The 21,950-nt window shown below is 41.2% G+C and overlaps 1 protein-coding gene across 1 annotated transcript in view; it reads left to right on the plus strand.

Moving 5' to 3' along the window:
* Window positions 1-21,725, plus strand: part of PPP1R14C (protein phosphatase 1 regulatory inhibitor subunit 14C) — a 108,192-nt gene extending 86,467 nt beyond the window's left edge. The window contains exon 4 of the mRNA XM_005552123.4: window positions 20,111-21,725. Within this exon, the coding sequence (XP_005552180.1) occupies window positions 20,111-20,185 (75 nt within the window). The 3' untranslated portion in view covers window positions 20,186-21,725. The remainder of the gene's footprint in view (window positions 1-20,110) is intronic.
* Window positions 21,726-21,950: the final 225 nt, after the last annotated feature.

The raw sequence follows: 21,950 nt of genomic DNA on the forward strand, positions 1-21,950 counted from the left end.
CAAAAGTCAGGAAATAGGTTTCTTTTATCTAGGCAAAATTCAGGTATTTGTAGCAAATAATATGCTCCCTCATTGACAGTGAATGAGAATCTTGGTGAAGTTATTTATACTTTAGTTCCTCAGTGATTTAAACTGGGAGATATAATTTTGCCAAATTTACTCTATTGATTGTTTACTGTGGCTGGATGATATATGTGAATTTTGTTTTATATTGCCCAAATTGAAAATGTAAAGATTATGAGACACTGGTTAGTAAGTGAGGGGATAATTAAATGCTGTAGGATTGAATCTAGGGGAGGGTTAATGAACTGTTCTGGTGCATACAAATAGAGGTTGGAATTTGGGTAAAAAAATAAATTAGCCCAAGAACAATGGACTGAATCTATAAAATAGATTAATGGGACTTCTCTCACAGTGGAACAAATTACTATTTAAAGGCAGATAGTCAAGAAAATAAATGGACAACATTGTGTCAGTGGTTTTAAGTTAAAGGAGAGGGGGAAAAAAAACCAGGATGTAGTTAAGACCTTCAGGAATTTTTGTTGGCAGAAGTCATTTTAACAACAGCAGCCACGAACCCTTACCCATAACAGATCCATAAGCCTCTTTTCAGATAATGAAAAATAGGATAAGTTCTGGTGTGCCCTAGCAGCAAATGAACCTCTCAAAAGAAAAAACACCCCCTGCCCCCCAAGAAGAAGGGGGAAATTAAATGTGTCAGTGGTGAGTGATGGTGGGCGATAGGGCTTGCTGTGGAGCTGACTCATGCCTGTGACTTCTGGGAGCAAATCCCTTTGTCACTCTGAGCTGGGGAACACCCCAAAGCTGAGCTCTTCAATACTGAGTCAACTGCCTGCCTGTTTGGCCTCATCCAGGAGTTTTCAGTGTGATTTTTAAATGCTTAGCTGGTTCTTTGGGTGAGGACATTTTGCCATTTGGAACAATTTGCAGGTATTATTCTCACCTTTTCCAAGAGGCACACACCACCTGCTCATTTTCCTCACTCATCTAAACTTTGGGAATCTGGAAATTCTTCCCTTCCCACCACCCTCTTCACACTTTGCCTGATTCCCACCCGTCTGCTAATGTCAGGCTTTCTGGAAGAAGTGTCTGGTAGCTGCTTCACAGGAAACTCACCATGGAGTTGACTCACTTGCTGTAAGTTGGCAGCCACCCCCAAGCCTGGGGCAGATGGCCCCTGTGAATGTGCACCTTGAAGGAAGTAACTGGTCAGGGGCACAAAGAAGAGGCAACACATGGGAAGTTGCATGACCCATGTGGATCCCAGTCTTTGGAATCCTCATCTGCTGTTTCTCTCCCCTGTCTCCTGATCCTCTGCATAGGTAGTGGATGGGTTTTTGTTGTTGTTATTGTTGTTTGTTTGTTTTTGGAAAAGCTGGGTCAGCATCCGGATTTCTTCTGCGCACCCTTTATTAGAGCTTGCGTAATGTACATAATCACCGCCATTGGTGAGACTGTTTCCTGAGCAGGGATTTTAAGCATTTCTTCTTTTGTCAGGAAATACTTCCAATCCAAGGGCTACTGCATAATACCCATTTATCTCATTTAGCTTTTTAAATGACTCAAAATTCTTAAAAGAAGGACAAAAGTACAGGTAATGCACAGAACAGGGATTTGCATTGATACTGTGATTTCCCCTTTTCCTGCTTTCCAATGGGCCCATCTTTTTTTTTTTTTTTTTTTTTTTTTTTTGAGATGGAGGGGCCCATCTTTTTAAAGCAGCACATTATCATCAATGAGAGGAACAGATGAATTACTTTGAATGACTAGGGAAGGCTACCAGATAGCTGGCTGTGGTGATAATTACAAAATGTGTGTCCATCTGCCGCTGCTGGTACTGGCTAGAGCAGGTGGGGTGCTGGGGGTGGAATATTAAAGTCATGGGCCCCAAGATGGATTAGTGCAGGAGGCAGAGCTCAGAGTAGAGCGTGGCCACTGTGATACCACGCCCCTGTGACAGGGCCATGTGGTAGAAACTCCAGGGGGAGAAAGGACCTTGTGTTTTCATGGCCATTGCCAGATCCCCTCAGAAACATGTTTGGACTTCTTTCTTTCTTAGAAATCTCTCAGCAGCATGTTGTATAAAGTCAGTTTTCCAAGCTCCCTGGAAACGTTGCATGTCTTTCTATTGCTTCTTCGATGTCTCCCCTGTATTAGTGTGTGTGAGTGTAAAGGAACATCTTAGCTTACCCCTCCCCTAATGCTCTGTGTCTTCCCTCACTCCCCAAGTCTGGCTAGCTTCCAGTGCTCGAAGGGGCATGTCTGGAGCCTTCATAGTTGCTGGGCCAGTTGACACTTTGTCTAATTTTTCTCCTCGATTGACATTTAAAAATTTCAGTGTCTCCTCTCTCATTTTCTTCACTTTTATGCCAGAGTTACAGGAATTAATTGGTTCATTCATACAATCCTTTACTCTGCAAAACTTTGAGCAGCTCCTCTTATTTCTTAAGCACTCACTATGCTAGGAAGACAAAGATGAGTAAGACTTTTGGAATCGTGGGAGTGACAAGTATGCACATGGATTATTTTGTATGCACTGTAACTGTGTGAAGAATATTTTGCAAATTTTCTTTTTCAGCTTGTGTATTTTGCCCAACATTAGGCGTCTGACATTTATCCATGTTAATACAGAAAGCTGTCGTTCATTCATTTTTATTACTGTACAGTATTTCTTTCTATTCATATACTGTAATGTATTTATCCATTCTTCTGTTGATACTCAGGCTGTATTCAGTTTTTCGTTATTATGAACAGCGGTGCAATAAAATAACTATTATTGACCTGTTGCCTTCCTTGTGTACAAGACTTTCTCCAGGAATATATAAGAAATGGGGTTGCTCTTAAATGTTGGCACCAGCGTGCATGCCCACCAACAGGATATAAGAATTCCCTGTTAAACTCATGATTTCTACACCTGGTATTGCTAAGTGTTAAAAATTTTGCCAATCTGATGCTATTTCATTGTTTCAACAAAATTTTTCCTGACTGCTAGTAAGGTTGAGACATTTTTTTTTTTTCCTACTTGCTTATTGGGTGTTCATGTTTCCTTCTCTGGAAATTTCCATTTTGAAATCTTTGCTTACTTTTCTTTTGAGTTGTTGGTGTTTTTCTTGTTGATTTTTAAGAGTTAATTATATATTCTAGAAGACAGTCCTTTGACCTTGATATAGGTTGCAAAGTTATTTTCCCAAACTGTGGAGCTTATTTGCACTTGTGTTATCTTTTGTGTACAGAAGTTTTAAATTTTAATTGAAGCCAAATTTATTAACAACATCTTTGGCTTGTGCTTTTTAAAGAAAGGTTTGTTTAAGAAATCTTGCAGCTGGGTACAGTGGCTCATACCTGTAATCTCAGCACTTTGGGAGGCCGAGGCGGGTGGATCATGAGGTCAGGAGATCAAGACCATCCTGGCTAACATGGTGAAACCCCGTCTCTACTAAAAATAAAAATAAAAAAAATTTAGCCAGGCATGGTGTTGGGCGCCCGTAGTCCCAGCTACTTGGGAGGCTGAGGCAGGAGAATTGCATGAACCCAGGAGGCAGAGCTTGCAATGAGCTGAGATTGTGCAACTGCATTCCAGGCTGGGTGACAGAGTGAGACTCTGTCTCGAAAAAAAAAAAAAAAAAAAAAAAAAGAAAGAAAGAAATCTTTCATGACTCTAAGGTCTTAAATACAGTCTTCCTTATATTTTGTTTTGAAAGCTTTCACTTTCACTTTTTTACACCTAGGTATTCAAACCCTCTTGAATTTGTTTTTGTGTATGGTGTGAGGTAGGGATCTAATTATGGTTTGTCCTATTGTCCCAGTCCCATTTATTGAGCAGTCAGTTCAGTGTACTCTCACTGCTCTGTAATCCACTTCTGTTGTATGTCAAGTTTCCTTATAAGTAGGTACTACTTCTGGCTATTTGTCTACCCCTGCATTTTGTCTCAATTACTAGGGCTTTATAATAAGTTCTTAATAAAGGTCCAGTAAGCCTACAATTTCCTTATTCAGAGTGTCTTAACTATTCTTGAATATTTGTATTTGACCAGAATTGCATTAAATGTATAAGTTAATTTGGTGAGAGAAGAGATCTTGATGATGATTTGTTCAGGACACACAAAAATGGACACTATAACTTCCTGAAGGGCAGGGACAGGTTGGAGGAAGGGATGGGTAACAGTGAGTTAGTTCACTTTTGGTCATTTGAGACCAATCTTCCCATGGGACATCTCATGGAGATCTTTGGTAGCCCCAGAAAATGTGGGTCTGGATCTCAGGGTGAAACCAGAGCTAAAGATGATCTGAGTCACTAGTGTGGCTAGTAAAAGAGAGTGCCCCAAGGGGCCTGGAAACAGAGCTTTGGAGGCCAGCATTTAATCAGCTGGTGGGTGGTGGGAGTGCAAAAAGGGGAGTGAGGAGGGGCGGTTAGAGACCCAGGTAGAGAATGTACAGCAAGTCTTCACTTAACATCATCAGTAGGTTCCTGGAAACTGAGATTTTAAGTGAAACTACATATAAACAAAACCAATTTGACCCATAGGCTAATTGACATACACAAGAGTTAAGTTCCTACAGCTTATTTCTGGTCTCAAAAACATTTCCAAACTTCTAAATAAAGACCCCCAAACACTTCTAATATTAAACATTGAAATAAATGTGAGCTATATAGACATTTAAGAAAGACTAATAAAATCAAGTTTGATAATTAGTCACCCCATTTGTGGTGAATCTGTGAGTGATAGTGATCATAGCGGTAGTGGGTTAAATCCAGGAATAAATGTGTGCAAAGTGAAAATTGTAAGACGTGCCCCCCTCCCATCACATGGTTCCAAAATAATCAGTAACCAGTATGGGAGGCTGGCCAGGCACTTTTGGACTGCATTATTTATTGTCATGCCTTTGAGTGATCATCATATTCTTTATGATTTTTGTTTTATAACTATTTGTATTCATTTATTTTCCACCCCCTTTTTCCAGTTCAGTGTTGGTAGTGGCTGGAGCTCATCCTGGCAGCTCAGAGCACACACTAAGCAGGAGCCAGCCCTGCACAGGAAGCCACCCCATTGCAGGGCATGCTCACACCTGCACCCACATTCACTCACACTGGAACGTTGTAGACATGGCAATTCATGTAACACACACAGTTGTGGGATGTGGGAGGAAACCAGAGTGCCGGGAAAAAACTCAGGCAGACATGGGGAGAGTGTGCGAACTCCTACACAGACAGTGGTTCTGGGGGGAATCTATTTTTTCCCCTACCTTATAACAAAACAATGTGGAACAAACCAATGTTCTTGGAGACCCTGCTGCAGAGGGAAGTAGGCAAGCTCCTTGAAAACCTCCCCCCCAAATTTTACTGCTATACACCTACTAGAATGACTAATATGAAAAATACTGACAACACCAAGTGTTGGGAAAGATGTGGAAGAACTGAAATTCTCGTTCCCTGCTGGTGGGAGTGTAAAATGGCACAATCACTTTAGAAAACTGTGTGGGGATTTCAGAAACAGGTAAGCATACACATTCCACAACTCAGTCATTGCACTACTGAATATGGGCTCAAAAGAAACAAAACAAAAGACCATAAAAATACTTGTACAAATATATTCATAACAACTTAATTTGCAATGACCAGAACCCCAAACATTTATCAGCAGATGAATAAATAAACAAATAGTGGTCTAGCTATACAATAGAGTACTACTCAGCAATATAAAGGATCAAGACAGCTGGGTGTGGTGGCTCATGCTGAAATCCCAGCACTTTGGGAGGCCAAGGCAGGCAGATCACTTGAGGTTAGGAGTTTGAGACCAACCTGGCCAACATGGTGAAACCCTGTCTCTACTAAAAATACAAAAATTAGCCAGGCGTAGTGGCTCACACCTGTAGTTCCAGCTACTCAGGAGGCTGAGGCAAGAGAATCGCTTGAACCTGGAAGGCAGAGGTTGCAGTGAGCTGAAATTGTGCCACTGCACTTCAGCCTGGGTGACAAAGTGAGACTCTGTCTCCAAAAAAAAAAAAGGAATCAAACTATGGATGCACACAATAGTATCTAGTATTGGTGAATCTCAGAAATAGAGTGAAAGAAATAGAGTGAAAGTAAAAAGAATACATAAGAGGAATAATTTCATTTATGTAAAGCACAAACTAATTTATAGTGACAGATAACTGGGTTTGGGACCAGATGAGCTCTAAAGGGGAATAAGACATCTTCAGTGGTGATGGAAATGTTTTTTCTTTGTTGTGTTTTAATAGGCAGGATCTCATTTTGTTGTCCATGCTGGAGTGCAGGGGCACAATCGTAGCTCACTGCAGCCTCGAAATTTTGGGGCTCAAATGATCCTCCTGCCTCAGTCTCCTGAGTAGCTAGGACTATAGGTGCGCACCACCACACCGGGCCAATGTTTTAAATTTTTCGTAGAGATGGGATCTCGCTTTATTACCCAGGCTGGTCTTGAATTCCTGGCCTCAAGTGATCCTTCTGCCTTAGCTTCCCAAAATTCTGGGATTGCAGGTGTGAGGCACTGCACCCAGCTGGAGGGAGGGAATGTGCTGCATCTTGATAGTGATGGTGATTTCCTGGGTATAACCAATCATCGCCACTCCTCAGCGATACACTTTAAATAGATGGAGTTTATTGTTCTTAACTTACTCCTCAATGAAGTTGATAACTTAAAGACAAAAGGAAAGAAAGGGGTCCTTAGCAGTGTCAAGGGACCTGGCTGGGCACACCGGACGTGCCAATGAGGAGAACCTTGATGATTCTGGGGGCGTCTGGGTAGAATTTCAGTGGGCAGAAAAGTCAGCATTCCACTCCCTCTCTTCTCCCTTTCCTCCTTCCCCTCCTTCTTTCTTCTTTTTTTCCCTGCTTTGCCTCATTTTTTTCTTCTTCTTTTCTGATTTATAAGACAGCTAGAATAGAAGGGAACTACTGAGGGATCTGGAGATTTTTATGGTCCCCTTGGGAAGAGGCTGTGGGCAGAACTGGAGGAAAAGGTTTGTCGTACTCAGGGGAGAATTTCCAGTCTAGCTGTGGACACTTACCTTTGCATGTCTTTCGTCCCTCCTCCAATGCTGGAAAATGAAGGATTGCTGTGTTTATCATAACGCATTTTCGGTCATTTTAGTTTAGTTTGTAATTAGACTACAATTACCTAACCCAGTTGCTTAATAATAAAGACTATTCACCCTAGGCAGCATGGTGCAAAGGGAATTGTGCCCTCCACCCCAGGGCGCTGATCCCAGGTCCCTTTGGCCTTTATATTAACCTACGGTTTGAATCTTGGTCTGACCATTGAGCTGCTGTGTGACCTCAGACAAACCTCTAAACCCTTCTGAGCCTGGTTTATAATACTTGTAATGATCAAATGAGACAGTATGTGAAAATAAAGAGAGTGGCTGTCACATGAAAGGTGCCTAGTAAGTATGTGCTGTATCTGAATCCCTGACAGATATATTCAGTACCCGTGAGAGCACGGTACTGTGCCAAACAAACTAGAAATGCACACACATGGGAAAGAAAAGTCTCAGGTGAGTGAATGCATTAAAAAGGTACATGTGGTGCATTCTCAGATACCAAAATAGTGCTCAGGACTGAGGTGAGAGGTAGGGGCCCAGGAGTTTACTGAAGAGAGGACCTTTTCATTGTTTTCAGTGGGAGGGTGAAACTTCACCTGCAGTGTGACAGCGGCCACATCCAAAGACTCAGAGGAGCCCGCATGAGGAGGAGGAGCTGAAAGCGGAGGGAAGTGGTTGGTGCCACTGTGTGTGTGTGTGTGTGTGTGTGTGTGTGTGTGTTTAGCCAGGAGGGAGCTGTTGGGAAATGCCACCTAATCAAGTGCAATTCGAGCACTTCATGATGTGAAGAATAAATATGCTTTCCTTTGTAGTCCCTTGAGAGGGGAAGTAGAACATTCTGGGTGGCTCTGGAGTGGCTGATTTTGGTCCTGGGCTGTTGCTCAGGCTGTGGGGAGGAGCGGTCCCAGGCAGGAATCTGAGGAAGGAGCTACAGGGACTGTGGCCCTTGGCCAGGCGGGATGGAGAGTCTGCTGTGGATTTTCTCAGCGGTTAGAGCCTCTGTTGTCTAAGCTGGGAAAACTGACAATCACTGAGGGAGAAACACTGGCAGGACACTGACAGCTTCCTTAGAAGACACACATGTGTGCTGCGCCCAGCGTGATGTCCGTGCCCCAGCCTGAGCACCCAGGGTCTCACTTGGTGTCACACAACATACTTCTCCTCTGTCTTCAATGTCAAACCTTCCCCATGGTGAAAATGGGCAGGGGTGGGCCAGGGGGGAAATACGCTACATTTTTCTTACTGTGGTCAGAGTAGCACATTCTTTTTTGTTTTGTTTTGTTTGAAACGGAGTCTCGCTCTGTTGCCCAGGCTAGAGTGCAATGGTGTGATCTCAGCTCACTGCATCCTCCACCTCCTGGGTTCAAGTGATTGTCCTGCCTCAGCCCCCCGAGTAAATGAGATTATAGGCATGTGCCACCATGCCCTGCTAATTTTGTATTTTTAGTAGAGACAGGGTTTCACCATGTTGGTTAGGCTGGTCTCGAACTCCCAACCTCAGATGATCTGCCCACCTTGGCCTCCCAAACTGCTGGGATTACAGGCATGAGCCACCATGCCTGGCCCAGAGTAGCATATTCTTGATTTGAATGTGTAGACTGGAAAGGTCAGTGTAGTCTGATGATGATGATGATGATAATGATGATGACAGTATCAAGCACTTGTACAGCACTTACTACTATGTAAGCACTTTTCCAAACATGTAGCATACAAAAATTCATCTCATCATTTAATCCTTACAGCATCCTTGAGGTGAGGTCTTATTGTCATTGCTCCTATTTATAGTTGAGGAAAACTGAGGCATGGAGAAAATGACTCATCTCTAAGTGGTGCAGAAGGATTTGAACCCAAGTCATCTGACTCCAGAGTCCCTCTCGTAGGCATGTGGCTACACTGCTTCTTACCATGTATGTGTGGATTGGATGACTCCTTCCTGATAGGAACAAACCCATTAGGTTTTTTTAGGCATCTGTTTCAAAGGGTCCTCCTATATTTGTGAGGCAAACCTTTCTCTTCTGTTTCTCTCCTTCTTGCACCATTATATGATCCATAGTCCTCAGGACACGGCCCCAGCCTCATCACAAGCAGTACATGTGACAATGTGTCCACCTGCAGTTCTGTCCCTGCCCAGGGCTCGGCACAGCAGCCCACAGAATGCTTCTGCTGAGAGTTAGATTCTAAGGTGTGGACCCAGGACCTCTTAGGTAGTATTTTGAGACATATCTGGACAAAAGCTACTGAGGCAGTGTGGAAAATAGATACTACTTGTCTTGAAAGCTAGGTCAAGGCAAATGTTTGTTTGTCTTTTAAAAATTATGGCAGTTAGCTGAAATTGTATTTCAACTGCTAGGAAGCTAGAATGGCCAGATCTTAGAAACTGGTGGAGAGGCAGTCAGTTAATAAAAATTTCCTTGGAAGGAGTGATGGGGGAAGGAGAAGAGAGGGAGGGAGGGAGGAAGGAAGGGGAGGGAGCTGGACCTTCCAGAGCAGTCATTTCTGGATTCTGTAGCCTTTAAATGAACACAGAGGTCTTTCGAGGGCTCTCAGAGCTCTGGCTGCCTTCTGCAGTCTTTGACTGTGAGAGGCAGTGTGGGAGGAGCCTGAACTGGCCTGACAGGGGCTGTCCTTTGCCCTCAGGGCACCCGTGCACCCCCAGCTGCACCTCATGCCATATGGTGGCAGGGCCTGTGTTCTGTGTCTTCTTTCCCAGCTGGCCTGGGAGCTCCTGGAAGGCAGAGCCTGTGCCACCTTCTGCTCTGCATCTCAGCACTTGAGTAGAGTCTGGCATAGACTCTACTTAGATTAGAGTGTGGGCTCAGTACATACTTATCAAAGTCAGTTGGCATCAAGAAGCCTGGATTCAAATATTCGCTTTGTGATCTTAGGCAATGACTTGTAATGAACTAGAATATCAGTATTTTTGAACTGTAAAACCTCTACTACATTGGATTAAATATGGGAACATGTAAAGAGGCCACAAAGTGGAGGCCTTCAATCAGGATTTCCTTCTTTTTTTTGGCAGTCGAGCATAAGCAATGTCAGATCCCCACACAGAAACCACATCCACCAGGGAGTTCCTCGTTGATCCTCACCCATCCTTTTAGCCAGGGACTGAAACTTCAAAAAAGAATGGATTCCCTTTTTAGAATATTGCAAAAGATCATGTCCTTTGTGGTTAGAAAATTGCCTTAAATAACTGATCATTTTCACTTGAATATCCTGCAACAGGGGAACACTCGTGTTCATCCTTTCAGCATGTTCAATGCATGTACAAGTTACATGGGAGGAGGCTGTATAAAGGTAGTGGTGAGACATGGGCTTGGAGACAGACTGGTTTTTAATAAAATGCACACAGAATTTTACGAAGACAGGCATATTCTGGGACAGAAAGCAATTTTCAAATTTAAAAAGATTCAAGCCATACAAAGTGTGTTCTTTGATTACAGTGGAATTACATTAGAAATAAGTAACAGAAAGATTATCTGGAAAATCTCCAAATACTTAGAAACTAAATGACACATTTCTAAATAACCCACTCCAAAGAAAAAATTAAAAGGGAAATTAGAAGCTATTTTAAACTGAATGAAAATAAAACCCCATCATATCAAAAATTGTGAGATGCCACTAAAACAATGCTTAGTGCTCCTGGTGGGGTTGGGGGATGGTGGGAACATATAGAAGTAAATGTCTGCATCAGGAAAGGTCACAAAGCGATGGCCTGAACTTCCACCTTAGAAACCAGGAAAAGAAGAGCAAATTAAACCCAAAGCAAGGTGGAGAAAAGAAATAATAAAGGAAAAAAACAGAAATCCGTGAAATAGAAAACAGAAAAACAGGCCAGGAGCAGTGTAATTACACACCCGTAATCCCAGCACTTTGGAAGGCTGAGGTGGATGGATCACTTGGGGTCAGGAGTTTGAGACCAGCCTGGCCAACATGGTAAAACCCCATCTCTACCAAAAATATAAAAAATTAGCTGGGCGTAGTGGTGCATGTCTGTAATCCCAGCTACTCATGAGGCTGAAGCAGGAGAATCGCTTGAACCTGGGAGGTGAAGGTTGCAGTGAGCCGAGATTGTGCCACTGCACTCCAGCCTGGGCAACAGAGCAAGACTCCATCTCAAAAAAAGAAGAAGAAGAAAAAAAGAAAACCAATAAAGAAAATCAGTGAAACAAAAGCCGATTCTTTGAAAAGGTCAATACAATTGATAAACTTGTAGCCATAATGATAAATGGAAATAAGGAGAGAAGACACATTACTAATATTAGGAATGAGGGAGGTAACATCACTACAGAGTCTATAGATATTATGAATAAGCTTGTGCCAGTAAATCTGACAACTTAGTTGAAATAGGCATGATATTGTTACCAGTGGAGGGTGTCCAGGTTCTTGGCGTTTTGAACAAAGAATTGGACAAAACACACAAAGAAATGAAAGAATGAAGCAATGGAAGCACAGATTTGTTGAAACGAAGGTACACCCCACAGAGTGGGAGTGGGCTGGAGCAAGTGGCTCAGGAGTGCTGGTTACAGAAACCTCTAGAAGTTTCCCATTGGTTACTTGGCTACACCCTATGTAAATGAAGTAGTGGCCTGAGACCAGTCTGATTGGTTGCAGAAGGCAGCCAATCAGAGCCTGAAGTGAATTTTCAGTTACACCCCTGTGCAGATGAAGACTAGGCCTGTGACCAGTCTGATTGGTTGCAGGAGGGGACCTATCAGAGGTACCTTCCGTTTTTCATCTGCACTGCAGAAAGTGGGGAGGGTTGCAAAGAGAATAGCCTCTGATATTTTTGTTACCTGAGTGTGGAAAGTTAAGGTTTTCCTTTTGATTCACTTCTAGTCAGTTTGTGCAAATCAGCCTTAGGTTCCCTGCCTCCAGACCCTATTCTCCTGCCTCAACATTGTAATATAATAAGAAATACATATTCGCCTTCTGCTCCAGGTCCTTGGCACAAAACTCCTAAAACTCTTATAATTTCTGAGCAATCAGGTGCTATGTACATCTTTTGTTCTAATATTTCATCTTTGACCTCAGTTCTTGACTGAGTTCTTTGACCTCAGATCTCCTAATCTGTTGGAATTTCCTAGGTGATAGGAGTCTCTTTTGTTCTAATGAGGGACCTCTTGGTGGGTGCCTAAGTGGATGCTGGTCACCGGAAAGACCAAGCCACAATTAGAAACTTGGAACTTTCAACCTTACCGCCATCCTCCAAAAAGAGGAAGGGGGCTGAAGGTAGAGTTAATAATTGATCATGCCTATATGATAAAGCCCACATAAAAATCCCTGAAGAACTATGGGGTTCAGAAAACTGGGTTGCTGAACATATGTATGTGCTAGGAGAGGAGCCCAGAGAGGGCATGAGAGCTCCATGCTCCTTCCCTCAAGCACTGACCTGTGTGTCTCTTCATTTGCTGTTCATCTGTATCCTTTATCACATCCTTTATTAATGTAATAAGTAAATATAAGTGTTTCCCTGAGTTCTGGGAGTTGCTCTAGCAAATTATTGTACCCACAGAGAGGGTCATGAGAACCCCAATTTATAGCTGTTCAGCCAGAAGTATAGGTGACAACCTGGGACCTAGAATTGGCATCTGAAGCTGGAGTCAGGCTTGTGGGCCTGATGCTTTAACCTGTGGCATCTAACTATAACTCCAACTCCAGGTAAACAGTGTCAGAATCAGCCAGGCACAGTGGCTCATGCCTGTAATTCCAGCACTTTGGGAGGCTGAGGCAGGCAGATCACTTGAGGCCAGGAGTTTGAGACCAGCCTAGCCAACATGGCAAAACCCTGTCTCTACTAATAATATAAAAATTAGCCGGGCATAGTGGCATGTGCTTGTAGTCCTAGCTACTTGGGAAGCTGAGGCACAAGAATCACTTGAACCTGGGAGGTGGAGGTTTTAATGAGCCGGGATCATGCTATTGCACTCCAGCCTGGATGACAGAGTGAGACTCTGTCTCAAGAAAAAAAAAAAAAGGTCAGAATTGAATTGAATCGTAGGATCGTAGGACACTCTGTTGATGTCTTCTGGAGAATTACTTGATACAAAACTTCCCCTCAAACACAACACAAAACAAAACAACAAAACAACAACAACAACAACAACAACAACAAGAAGCCTTATAGGCCCAGATGGCTTCAGTGGGGAATTTTACCAGATATCTAAGAAAGAAATCCTACCAACTCTACATAAACTCTTCCAGAAACTTGAAGAGGAAGGAATACTTCCCAACTCATGCTATGAAGCTGGCAATACCCTGATACTAAAGATAAAGATATTACAAGAAAAGAAATGTACAGACAAGTATTTTACATGAACATGGATGTGAAAATTCTGTCCAATTGAGTCCAACAATATGTAAAAAAGCCATCATGATCAAGTGGGGTTTATCCCGGGAGTGCAAGATTAGTTTAACATTAGAAAATCAATGTAATTCACCACATTAAAAAACTAGGAGGGGGAGAAACCCCTTTAATCATGTCAGTAGATGCAAAGCATTAGAGAAAACCCAGCCTGTATTCCTGATACAAACTCTCAGCACACTAGAAATAGAAGGGAACCTCCTTAACTTGGTAAAGAATATCTGCACAAAACCTACAGGTAACATACTTACCGGTGAAAGACTGAGTGCTGCCCCCTAAGTTTGGTAACATGGTCAGGGTATTCACCCTCACCACTTTTATTCAACACAGTATTGCAGCTTTTAGCCAGTACAGTTAGGCCAAAAAGAAATACAGGGCTTCTAAATAAGAAGAAGTAAAATTGTTTTCATTCATAGACAACACGACTGTGTAGAAAATTCAATAGAATCCACAAAAAATCTCCTAGAACTAATAGGAATTCAGCAAGCTTGCAGGATACAAGATAAATATATGAAAATCTATTGTATTTCCCTATACCAGCAACAATTGGAAATAAAAATATTTACAATAACATCAACAATATTAGATAGGAGTATATCTGACAAAAGATGAACAATATTCGTACACTGAAAATTATAAACCATTGCTGAGATAAGTTAGTTCTTAACTGAGAGTAGAGATAAATCATGTTCATGGGTGAGAGGATTCATTATTGTTGAGATGTCAGTTCTCCCTAAATTGATCTACAGATTTAAGGCAATCTCAATCAAAACCCAAACAGGGAAATTTACAAGCTGATTCTACAATTCCTTTTTTTTTTTTTTGAGATGGAGTCTCACTCTGTCACCCAGGCTGGAGTGCAATGGCACAATCTTGGCTCACTGCAACCTCCGCCTCCCAGGTTCAAGCAATTCTCCTGCCTTAGCCTCCTGAGAAGCTGGGATTACAGGCACCTGCCACCATGTCTGGCTAATTTTTGTATTTTTTTTAGTAGAGACAGGGTTTCATCATGTTGTCCAGGTGTTCTTGAACTCCTGACTTTAGGCGATTGACCCACCTTGGCCTCCCAAAGTGTTGGGATTACAAGCATGAGCCACCGCGCCCAGCTCTAAAGTTCTTCAGGAAATTTAAAGGACCTAGAATAGCCAAAACAATTTTGAGAAAGATCAACAAAGTTGGCAGACTAACATTACCTGATTTCAGGATTTACTATAAATAAATCCATACTTTTCAAAACAATGTGGTGTGGGTATAAACATAGACAAATAAATAGATCAGTGATTCAGCCATTCCACTCAGAGATATTTACACAAAAGAAATGAAAGCATATTCCATACAAAGATTTGTACATGAATATTTTAAATAACTTTATTTATAATAGCCCCAAACTGGAAACAGCCCGCATTTCTACCAACAGGTGGATAGATAAATTGTGGTACATCTTTATGATGGATGCTACTCAGCAACAAAAAAGAAATGAACTATTAACACATGCAGTAGTGTAGCTGAATCTCCAAATAATAGTGCAGGGTGAAAGAAGCCACACTAAAAAGTACAGTGTTATGATTGTATTTATGTAAAACTCTGGAGAAGGAAAACTAATCTGGAGTGACAGAAAACAGGTCAGTTTTTCCTGGGAATGGGAGGAGAGGGGGATTGCACATAAGCATGAAGAAGAAACTTCTGGAAGTGTTGGATGTGTCCATGATGTTGATCATGCAGATAGTATGCTTGCAGTGGTTGTCTGCCTTAAATATGTTCAGCTTATGGCATTTCAATTATACCTTAATAAAGCTGTTTACAAAAAAAAAAAAAAAATCACTGGGAATATTGTAGCCTCTTCCCCAACCATTCTACTCAAATTTGTCTCATCTAAGACACACTGACCCTTTCTTGCCCAATCCAATATATTTGTCTCTGTCCTTGATTTACTTAACTTCTCATTGCACTTGACTTAGGTGAGCACCTCTTTTTGCTAGAAACACTTTTCTCTCTTGGCTTCTGAACAGCACATTCTCTTGGGTTTTTTCCCCTAGCTCTTGTGGCTGCAACTCCTCTAGCAAATGTCACTTGTTAGAGGGCCTTTGACCCTATCTTCCTCTCTATTTATACTCTACTCAACTCCAAGGTTATCCCACCTAGTCCTATAATTTAAAGCAGCAGCATCTGTACATCCCAACAGAATTTTCTGGGATAATAGAGTCTCTATTGGCATTGTCCACATGGTGGCCACTAGCCATCTGTGGCTATGACTTGAAATGTGGCTAGCATGACTAACATATGAATTTCAAATTTTATTTATTTAATTTAATTTCAATTGAAATAGCCACATATGGCTAGTGGCTACCGTATTGAATAGTCCAGGTCTAGATCACTGTGTGTTTACAAGCTGTGGGTAGGAACACATTTGCTGGTCTTGACTTTTATTTTTTCAGAATAAAATAAGTTCTATTTTTCACAAAATATTTGTTTCAGGCTGGTATCTCTAGGGCTCACACATTCACACATAGATTTTTTTTGTTTGTTTTTTGTTTTTGGTTTGGTTTTGTATGTAAGTTGAAAGGTACTGATCTAGATGCCGATGATGTCCATGTTAATGTTTTCAACCATGAGCTGAGGTCCAAAGTCATATTTGTCATCCTGACATCTCATCACAAATCTGTAAGTGTGCTGTTTTTCCCTCCAGTTATCCCACGTCTCAGCAAATGGCACTCTCTTTTCCTCCAGTTGATGCGGAACAGTGACCTGAATTTTCTGCTTTCCTGTCCCCGCTCCCCGCCACACCCTACTCCCACACTCAGTCCAGCAGCAAGGTCTGTTGGCTCTGCTTCCTAAATGGGTCCCAGGTCTACCCACTTGTTTTCATTTGGGTTTCTATCAACATACTCTAAGCCCCTGGCGTCTCTTGCCTGGAGTACTGCCGTAGCTTTAAACTGGTCTGTGATTCACTGTTATCTTCATAAGACCCACAGTGGCCAAAGGAATCTTCCAGAGCCATAAATCAGATGCTGCTGCTGCCCTACTCCAGAGCCTCCAAGAGCTTTCCACTGCGATACTCTGTTGTCACCTTACTGTGCCTATGAGGCCCTGGTGACTGGGCCCAGCCCTCTGGTATTGGTCCACCACAGTCACCCCGGTCATTCTGTGCCAGGGACTTCCACTTCCATGCTTATTTATCTGCAGGACTGCACATGTGCTGTGACCTAGGCCCCCCAGATCTTCCCAAGATGGCCCCTCTCTGTTAGTTCAGGTCTTAACTCAGAGCTGACTTCCTCAAAGGAGCAGCCATTCTCTGACTAAATGAGTAAGTGTAACCCAAGTCAGAGTGATAGTACTTTAGGAGCAAATGAGATACATTGTTACTGAAATAGAGTGCTTTTGAGTAATAGGAGCCAAGAGCCATCAAAGTATTCTTGACTAGAGATCCTTGAATTTTCTTTGCAAATCATCTGTAATCAACAAAATCCTTCTGTGCAAGTAATACTGCCAAGTTTCTGTATGAAGAATAAATATTGGTCTTGCTATTTTTTAACTTACTCGACTGAACACCCCATTATGCAAATTTAATGAACAGTTTAAAATATGCATGTTATGTACAATATAGTGTATTAAGATATAGATGTATAAATTATGTTAATATAAAATTTAAAATGAGTATTTCATTAATGTGAATATATCATATGCACAAGGCAAATAGCATTTATTTAAACTTTTTAATCTCTGAGATTTATGTACATCATGGTTAGCTTTATGAGAAAGTTTGAATTTGATTTGATTTTGGTTACCAAATTTGATTTTAATTATCCAAATTTAAATTTGATTGTTGTGAAGAGAAAGGTCTGTAGGGTCGATTATTCCTTATGTAATTTTAGTCTTTACTTTGTGAAAATGTGTTATTAAAATAGTGCAGAAAAATTACAAGTTATTAACAAAATAAATTATAGGGTTTGTGATTTTTGACCTTTGCTTTAAAAAAAAGAAAAGAAAAGAAAAAACATCCTGGCAAACGCAGTGAAACCCTGTCTCCTCTAAAACTACAAAAAAGTTAGCCGGGTGTGGTGGCGGGTGCCTGTAGTCCCAGCTACTCGGGAGGCTGAGGCAGGAGAATGGCGTGAACCCGGGAGGCAGAGTTTTCAGTGAGCCAAGATCATGCCACTGCACCCCAGCCTGGGTGACAGAGCAAGACTCCGTCTCAAAAAAAAAAAAAAAAAAAAAAAAAAAAAACACACCCAAAAACAAACAAACAAACAAAAAACAAGCTTACATTCAAATACTGAAACTTTTTGTAGTAGTCACTTGCATAACAGATTCCGAAAACAACAAAACTGAAACTGTATGTGCAGAATACTATGTATTGGTTAAACTACATAACACAGGAGGCAATAGGAAATGCATTTACATGTGCAAAATGAAAATTGAATATAAATAGGAAAATGTGGCATGATTTTATCCTAGAAAATTATTTAAATCGGAATAGACAGTGTTCAGAAAGTTAAAATAAGGCCTCCATTTTACTTCACTTGTATTCCATTCTGTACAAGTTCAGAAATGGTGGTGATTAAAATATTTAAGTCACTTTACATTCTTCTGGGATAGCTCTCCAAAGGGAATAATCCAAGCTACAGACAAAGATTTATGCACAAAGACATTAGTTATGGCATGGTTTATAATTTTGAAAAGTCAGGCGCCATCCAAATATCCAGTAGTGGGGGGAATTAAGTAGATTGTATAACATCCTTACAAAAAGATTATATAACCACTAACATTAATTTTTAGGAAGATTGTTTAATGTGGGAAAATGCTTCTGACATAATGCTAAGTGAAGAAAAAGGATATATTTATATGGTATGATCTTAATTAGGTGAAAACAATATCCATAGAAGAAAATATATTAATAGTAGTTAATTTTGAGGACTGCATTGTTGCTGGTTGTATTTTCCAGGTTTTCTAGAAAAAACCCATATTACTTTTATAATAGGGAAAAGATTATTCATAAAAGAAATTTTGATGCTAATAAAATATTAAATATTTAGGGTTACTGTGCTTTAGAGCCAGAGAGTAGTGCATGGCTCATTTGGTCTGGGAGCTCATGAGTGAGGGTTATAATTGGTAAGGGAGATTGAGAGCTGTTTTTTCAGATGGCTCCATGGACAGCAAAGTTTCTTGGTGTTTTTGCTCTCAGATAGTCCCTAATGTGCTCAGTTCTGTCACTTACTGACTGTCACTGCTGATCAGAAAGTCTGACTGGCTGTTAGCTTTGTATTTGACAGATGTAAAACAGGAAGACCAGGTAGTTGTTACCTAATAAATATGACTTATTTGGCGGCCAAACATTTTAAAACAGGAGGCAACAATGACAGATTCCTGATTGTGTAAAGTGGGAACCATTCTGGATCATTTTTCAATCTTTAGGTTCTGATCAATTTAGAGGTCATGAAATCCTTTTAGTGAGTCTTCTCTAGCATTACTTTGTAAATGAAATTAGAGTAGAATAGAAATGCCAGAGTGCGTGGCATGTAGTAAGTATCCTGTAAGTTTTAATTTCAGATATGTGTTTGTAGGTACTGGATTGTGACATAAAGTGTGTTTTTGTTTTCGTTTGGTTTTTTACCTATAGTTTGCTGTCAAAAAAGTCCAAAGACTCTTAGTGTGATCCACACCAGTGGTGTGCAGTATTCTCCAGTGATTATAGCATCAGTGTCACTTGGGAGCTTGTCAGAAATGTACCTTATTAGGTCCCGCCCAGGTCTACTTAATCACAAACACTGGTGGTGGATCCCAGCACTGTGTGTTTTAATGAGTCCCTGTCTTAGTCCATTTTCTGTTGCTGTAAGAGAATATCATAGGCTGGGTATTTTATTTTAATAGAGGTTTATTTAGCTCACAGTTCTGGAGGCTGGGAAGTCCAAGAGCATGGCACTGGCATCTGGAGAGGGCCTTTTTGCTGCATCATGTCATGGTGGAGGTTATCACATGGTGAGAGGACAAATGTGTGCCAGCTCAGGACTTTCTTCTTCTTATAAAGTCATCAGTCCCACCTTGGGGGCCCTACCCTGATAACCTTATCTAATCCAAACTACCTCCCAAAGGCCCTACCTCCAAATGCCATCAACATATTAATTCAAGGATTAAGTTTCGAATACATGAAATTTGGAGGACACATTCAAACCATAGCAGTCCCCCTGGTGATTCTGATGCACACTCAAATTTGAGAGCCACTAGTCCAGCCTTGCTATTCTTGGTGAGGTTCAAGGACTAACACTGGCATCACCTGCGAGCTAGTTGGAAATGCAGAATCTCAGACCCCAACCTGGACAGGCTCACTCAGAATCTGTGAGATCACCAGGTAATTTATTTTCGTGGTAATGTTAAATAGCTCTGATCTCAACAAAAATGCCTCGGGGGCCAAGTAGGTCATGTCAGTAGTGAAAGTAGCCTGGTTTCCCCCCTGAAGAAAGTAGAACAATAAGAAGGCATTGTGGTGTGAAGTTTTAGTACTCTTGTTTTTAAAACTCCTGTATTATACCAGTGGGGGTTAACACATTCAACCAAATTCATCAACTAAGGTTAACTGTGGTTGACATCAATTACTTTAAGCAGATTTTTAAACACAGAATTTTAATAGTGACCCTCATATTAACTTCTTCTGATCTCTTTTAGGAATTTATCAAAGAGCTGCTTTCTCGGATAAGAGGCATGAGGAAACTGAGCCCTCCACAGAAGAAGACTGTATGATTCTGGAACAGGGTGGAACTCTCCTGGAAACGAAGAAAGGGTCCTGGGATTTGTACTTCATGAAGACTTTTGTGAAATAATAGGTGTCCTTATGAACAACGTTTTTTGTTTTTTGTTTTTTTTCTTTGTTTGGTGTGAAGGTGGGGGGTTCTATTAGACATTTATTCAAGAGCGTTCCATTTTTGGTTTTAAAGGTTTTTGTTAATGTAATATTTTAATAGCAAAGATATCATGACTCTAGCCACAGCCCAACCAAGGGTTATCAAAGCAGGTGGACACTTGAAGGGCCGTGCCAGGCTGCGTTTTCTGCAAGGACTCAGATGTTTAGTACCTTATGATACAGGGAAGATAGTTTTCTTACAAGTAGTTTGGTAATATTTTTTTCTTAAGTTGTACATTTGACTCAGCTGTCAAATTTCTCATACTTGTATATATCTACACACAACTAAGTTAAAATGTTGATGTGAGTTATATTTCACATGGATGGAATAAACCCGTGGTCGTCCTTTAACTGGAGGTCCCAGCACACGTGTTTTCAAGAGGTCACTAGGCATTCTTCATTGAGTGCTGCTGACTTCAACATTCACTTTATGCACCAAAGTGAAAGAATTCAGTGTATCCGTTATTTTAATGTGCTACACTACAGAAATGTTAAGTTGGTCAAGGGCTTAATTTATGGAATTTCTATTATTTCATTGGTTGGGATGCTTTGCCAGGTCATGTGCTTATTGTCTCATTTGTGGTCTTTTAAAGTTGTATGAACCCTTAATTTGAAGAACTAACTTGATTTCTAGAGAAATGCCCACTCTAGCTAAGTGATATTTTGCATTGGAAAAAGGAAGCATTGTGTGGAAATGAATCGTCTGCTTTCCACCGGGTACTGTGTATTATTCTGTCTCCAGGAAAGCAGATCAAAAGAAAGTTAGCAGATCGAGTGTCTTCTTCCTTAGAAATACATTCTGGTAGCTTCTGTGCCTGGGTAGCATCAGACCAGTGGGTGTAAACCGAGTGTTAAGTGTCAAGGTGAGAAAGCCTCACATTCTCTCAAGACAGTCGCTCTAGGAGCCAACGTTGCTGATTTGGAAGTGTGGAGATTGCATTTCTGGCTTCTCTCAATGGCTTGTGTTGAGGACTCTGGGTGCTCCTGGCCCTAATTGTGCACCCTGATCCCCGTGCTTGGAGCTAGGCCTGGTGGTATGTTCTAGCCCTCTCAGTTATCAGCTCTTTGGAGAAGGATCAAAATTCAGATGGGATGTGGGATGGGTAATAGGTGAGAGTAGAAATTCCTTCCCTCCAGGAATTCCCTGCTGCCTCCCACAGAAACCCACCTACCATAAGATGTCTCCAGATGGCCTTGTCCAAGGATGGGGGTCAGGCATTTTATATCAAGGGTGCTCTGAACATATTTAATTTTTTTAAAAAAACTATGTTTGTGAATTTTGCGTATACTGGCAAGCTTTTGAAAATGTATTTAATTTTGTATTGTTTACCAATGATTTATTTACAAGATATTTACTCAAATAAATGGAGCTGCTTACAAGCCTGTTGACATGTGTGGCTTGCACAACACATTAACATGATGGTTTTGCTTTGTCAGTTTCTCTGCAGAGGTGAAGACCAAGCACCTGTGTCTATCTAGCTTTTCATTTTCAAAGTATTTCTAGGCATGTAATCTTGGCCCTCTCCTCAGGCATCTTCAGATCAGGTGGTGAACCCAAAGGAGCTGGGCTACATTCTTGGGCTGAGAAAGAAGATGAGCTCTGTG

This window comes from Macaca fascicularis, chromosome 4 (assembly GCF_037993035.2).
Source record: "Macaca fascicularis isolate 582-1 chromosome 4, T2T-MFA8v1.1".
NCBI classification, from domain to species: domain Eukaryota; kingdom Metazoa; phylum Chordata; class Mammalia; order Primates; family Cercopithecidae; genus Macaca; species Macaca fascicularis.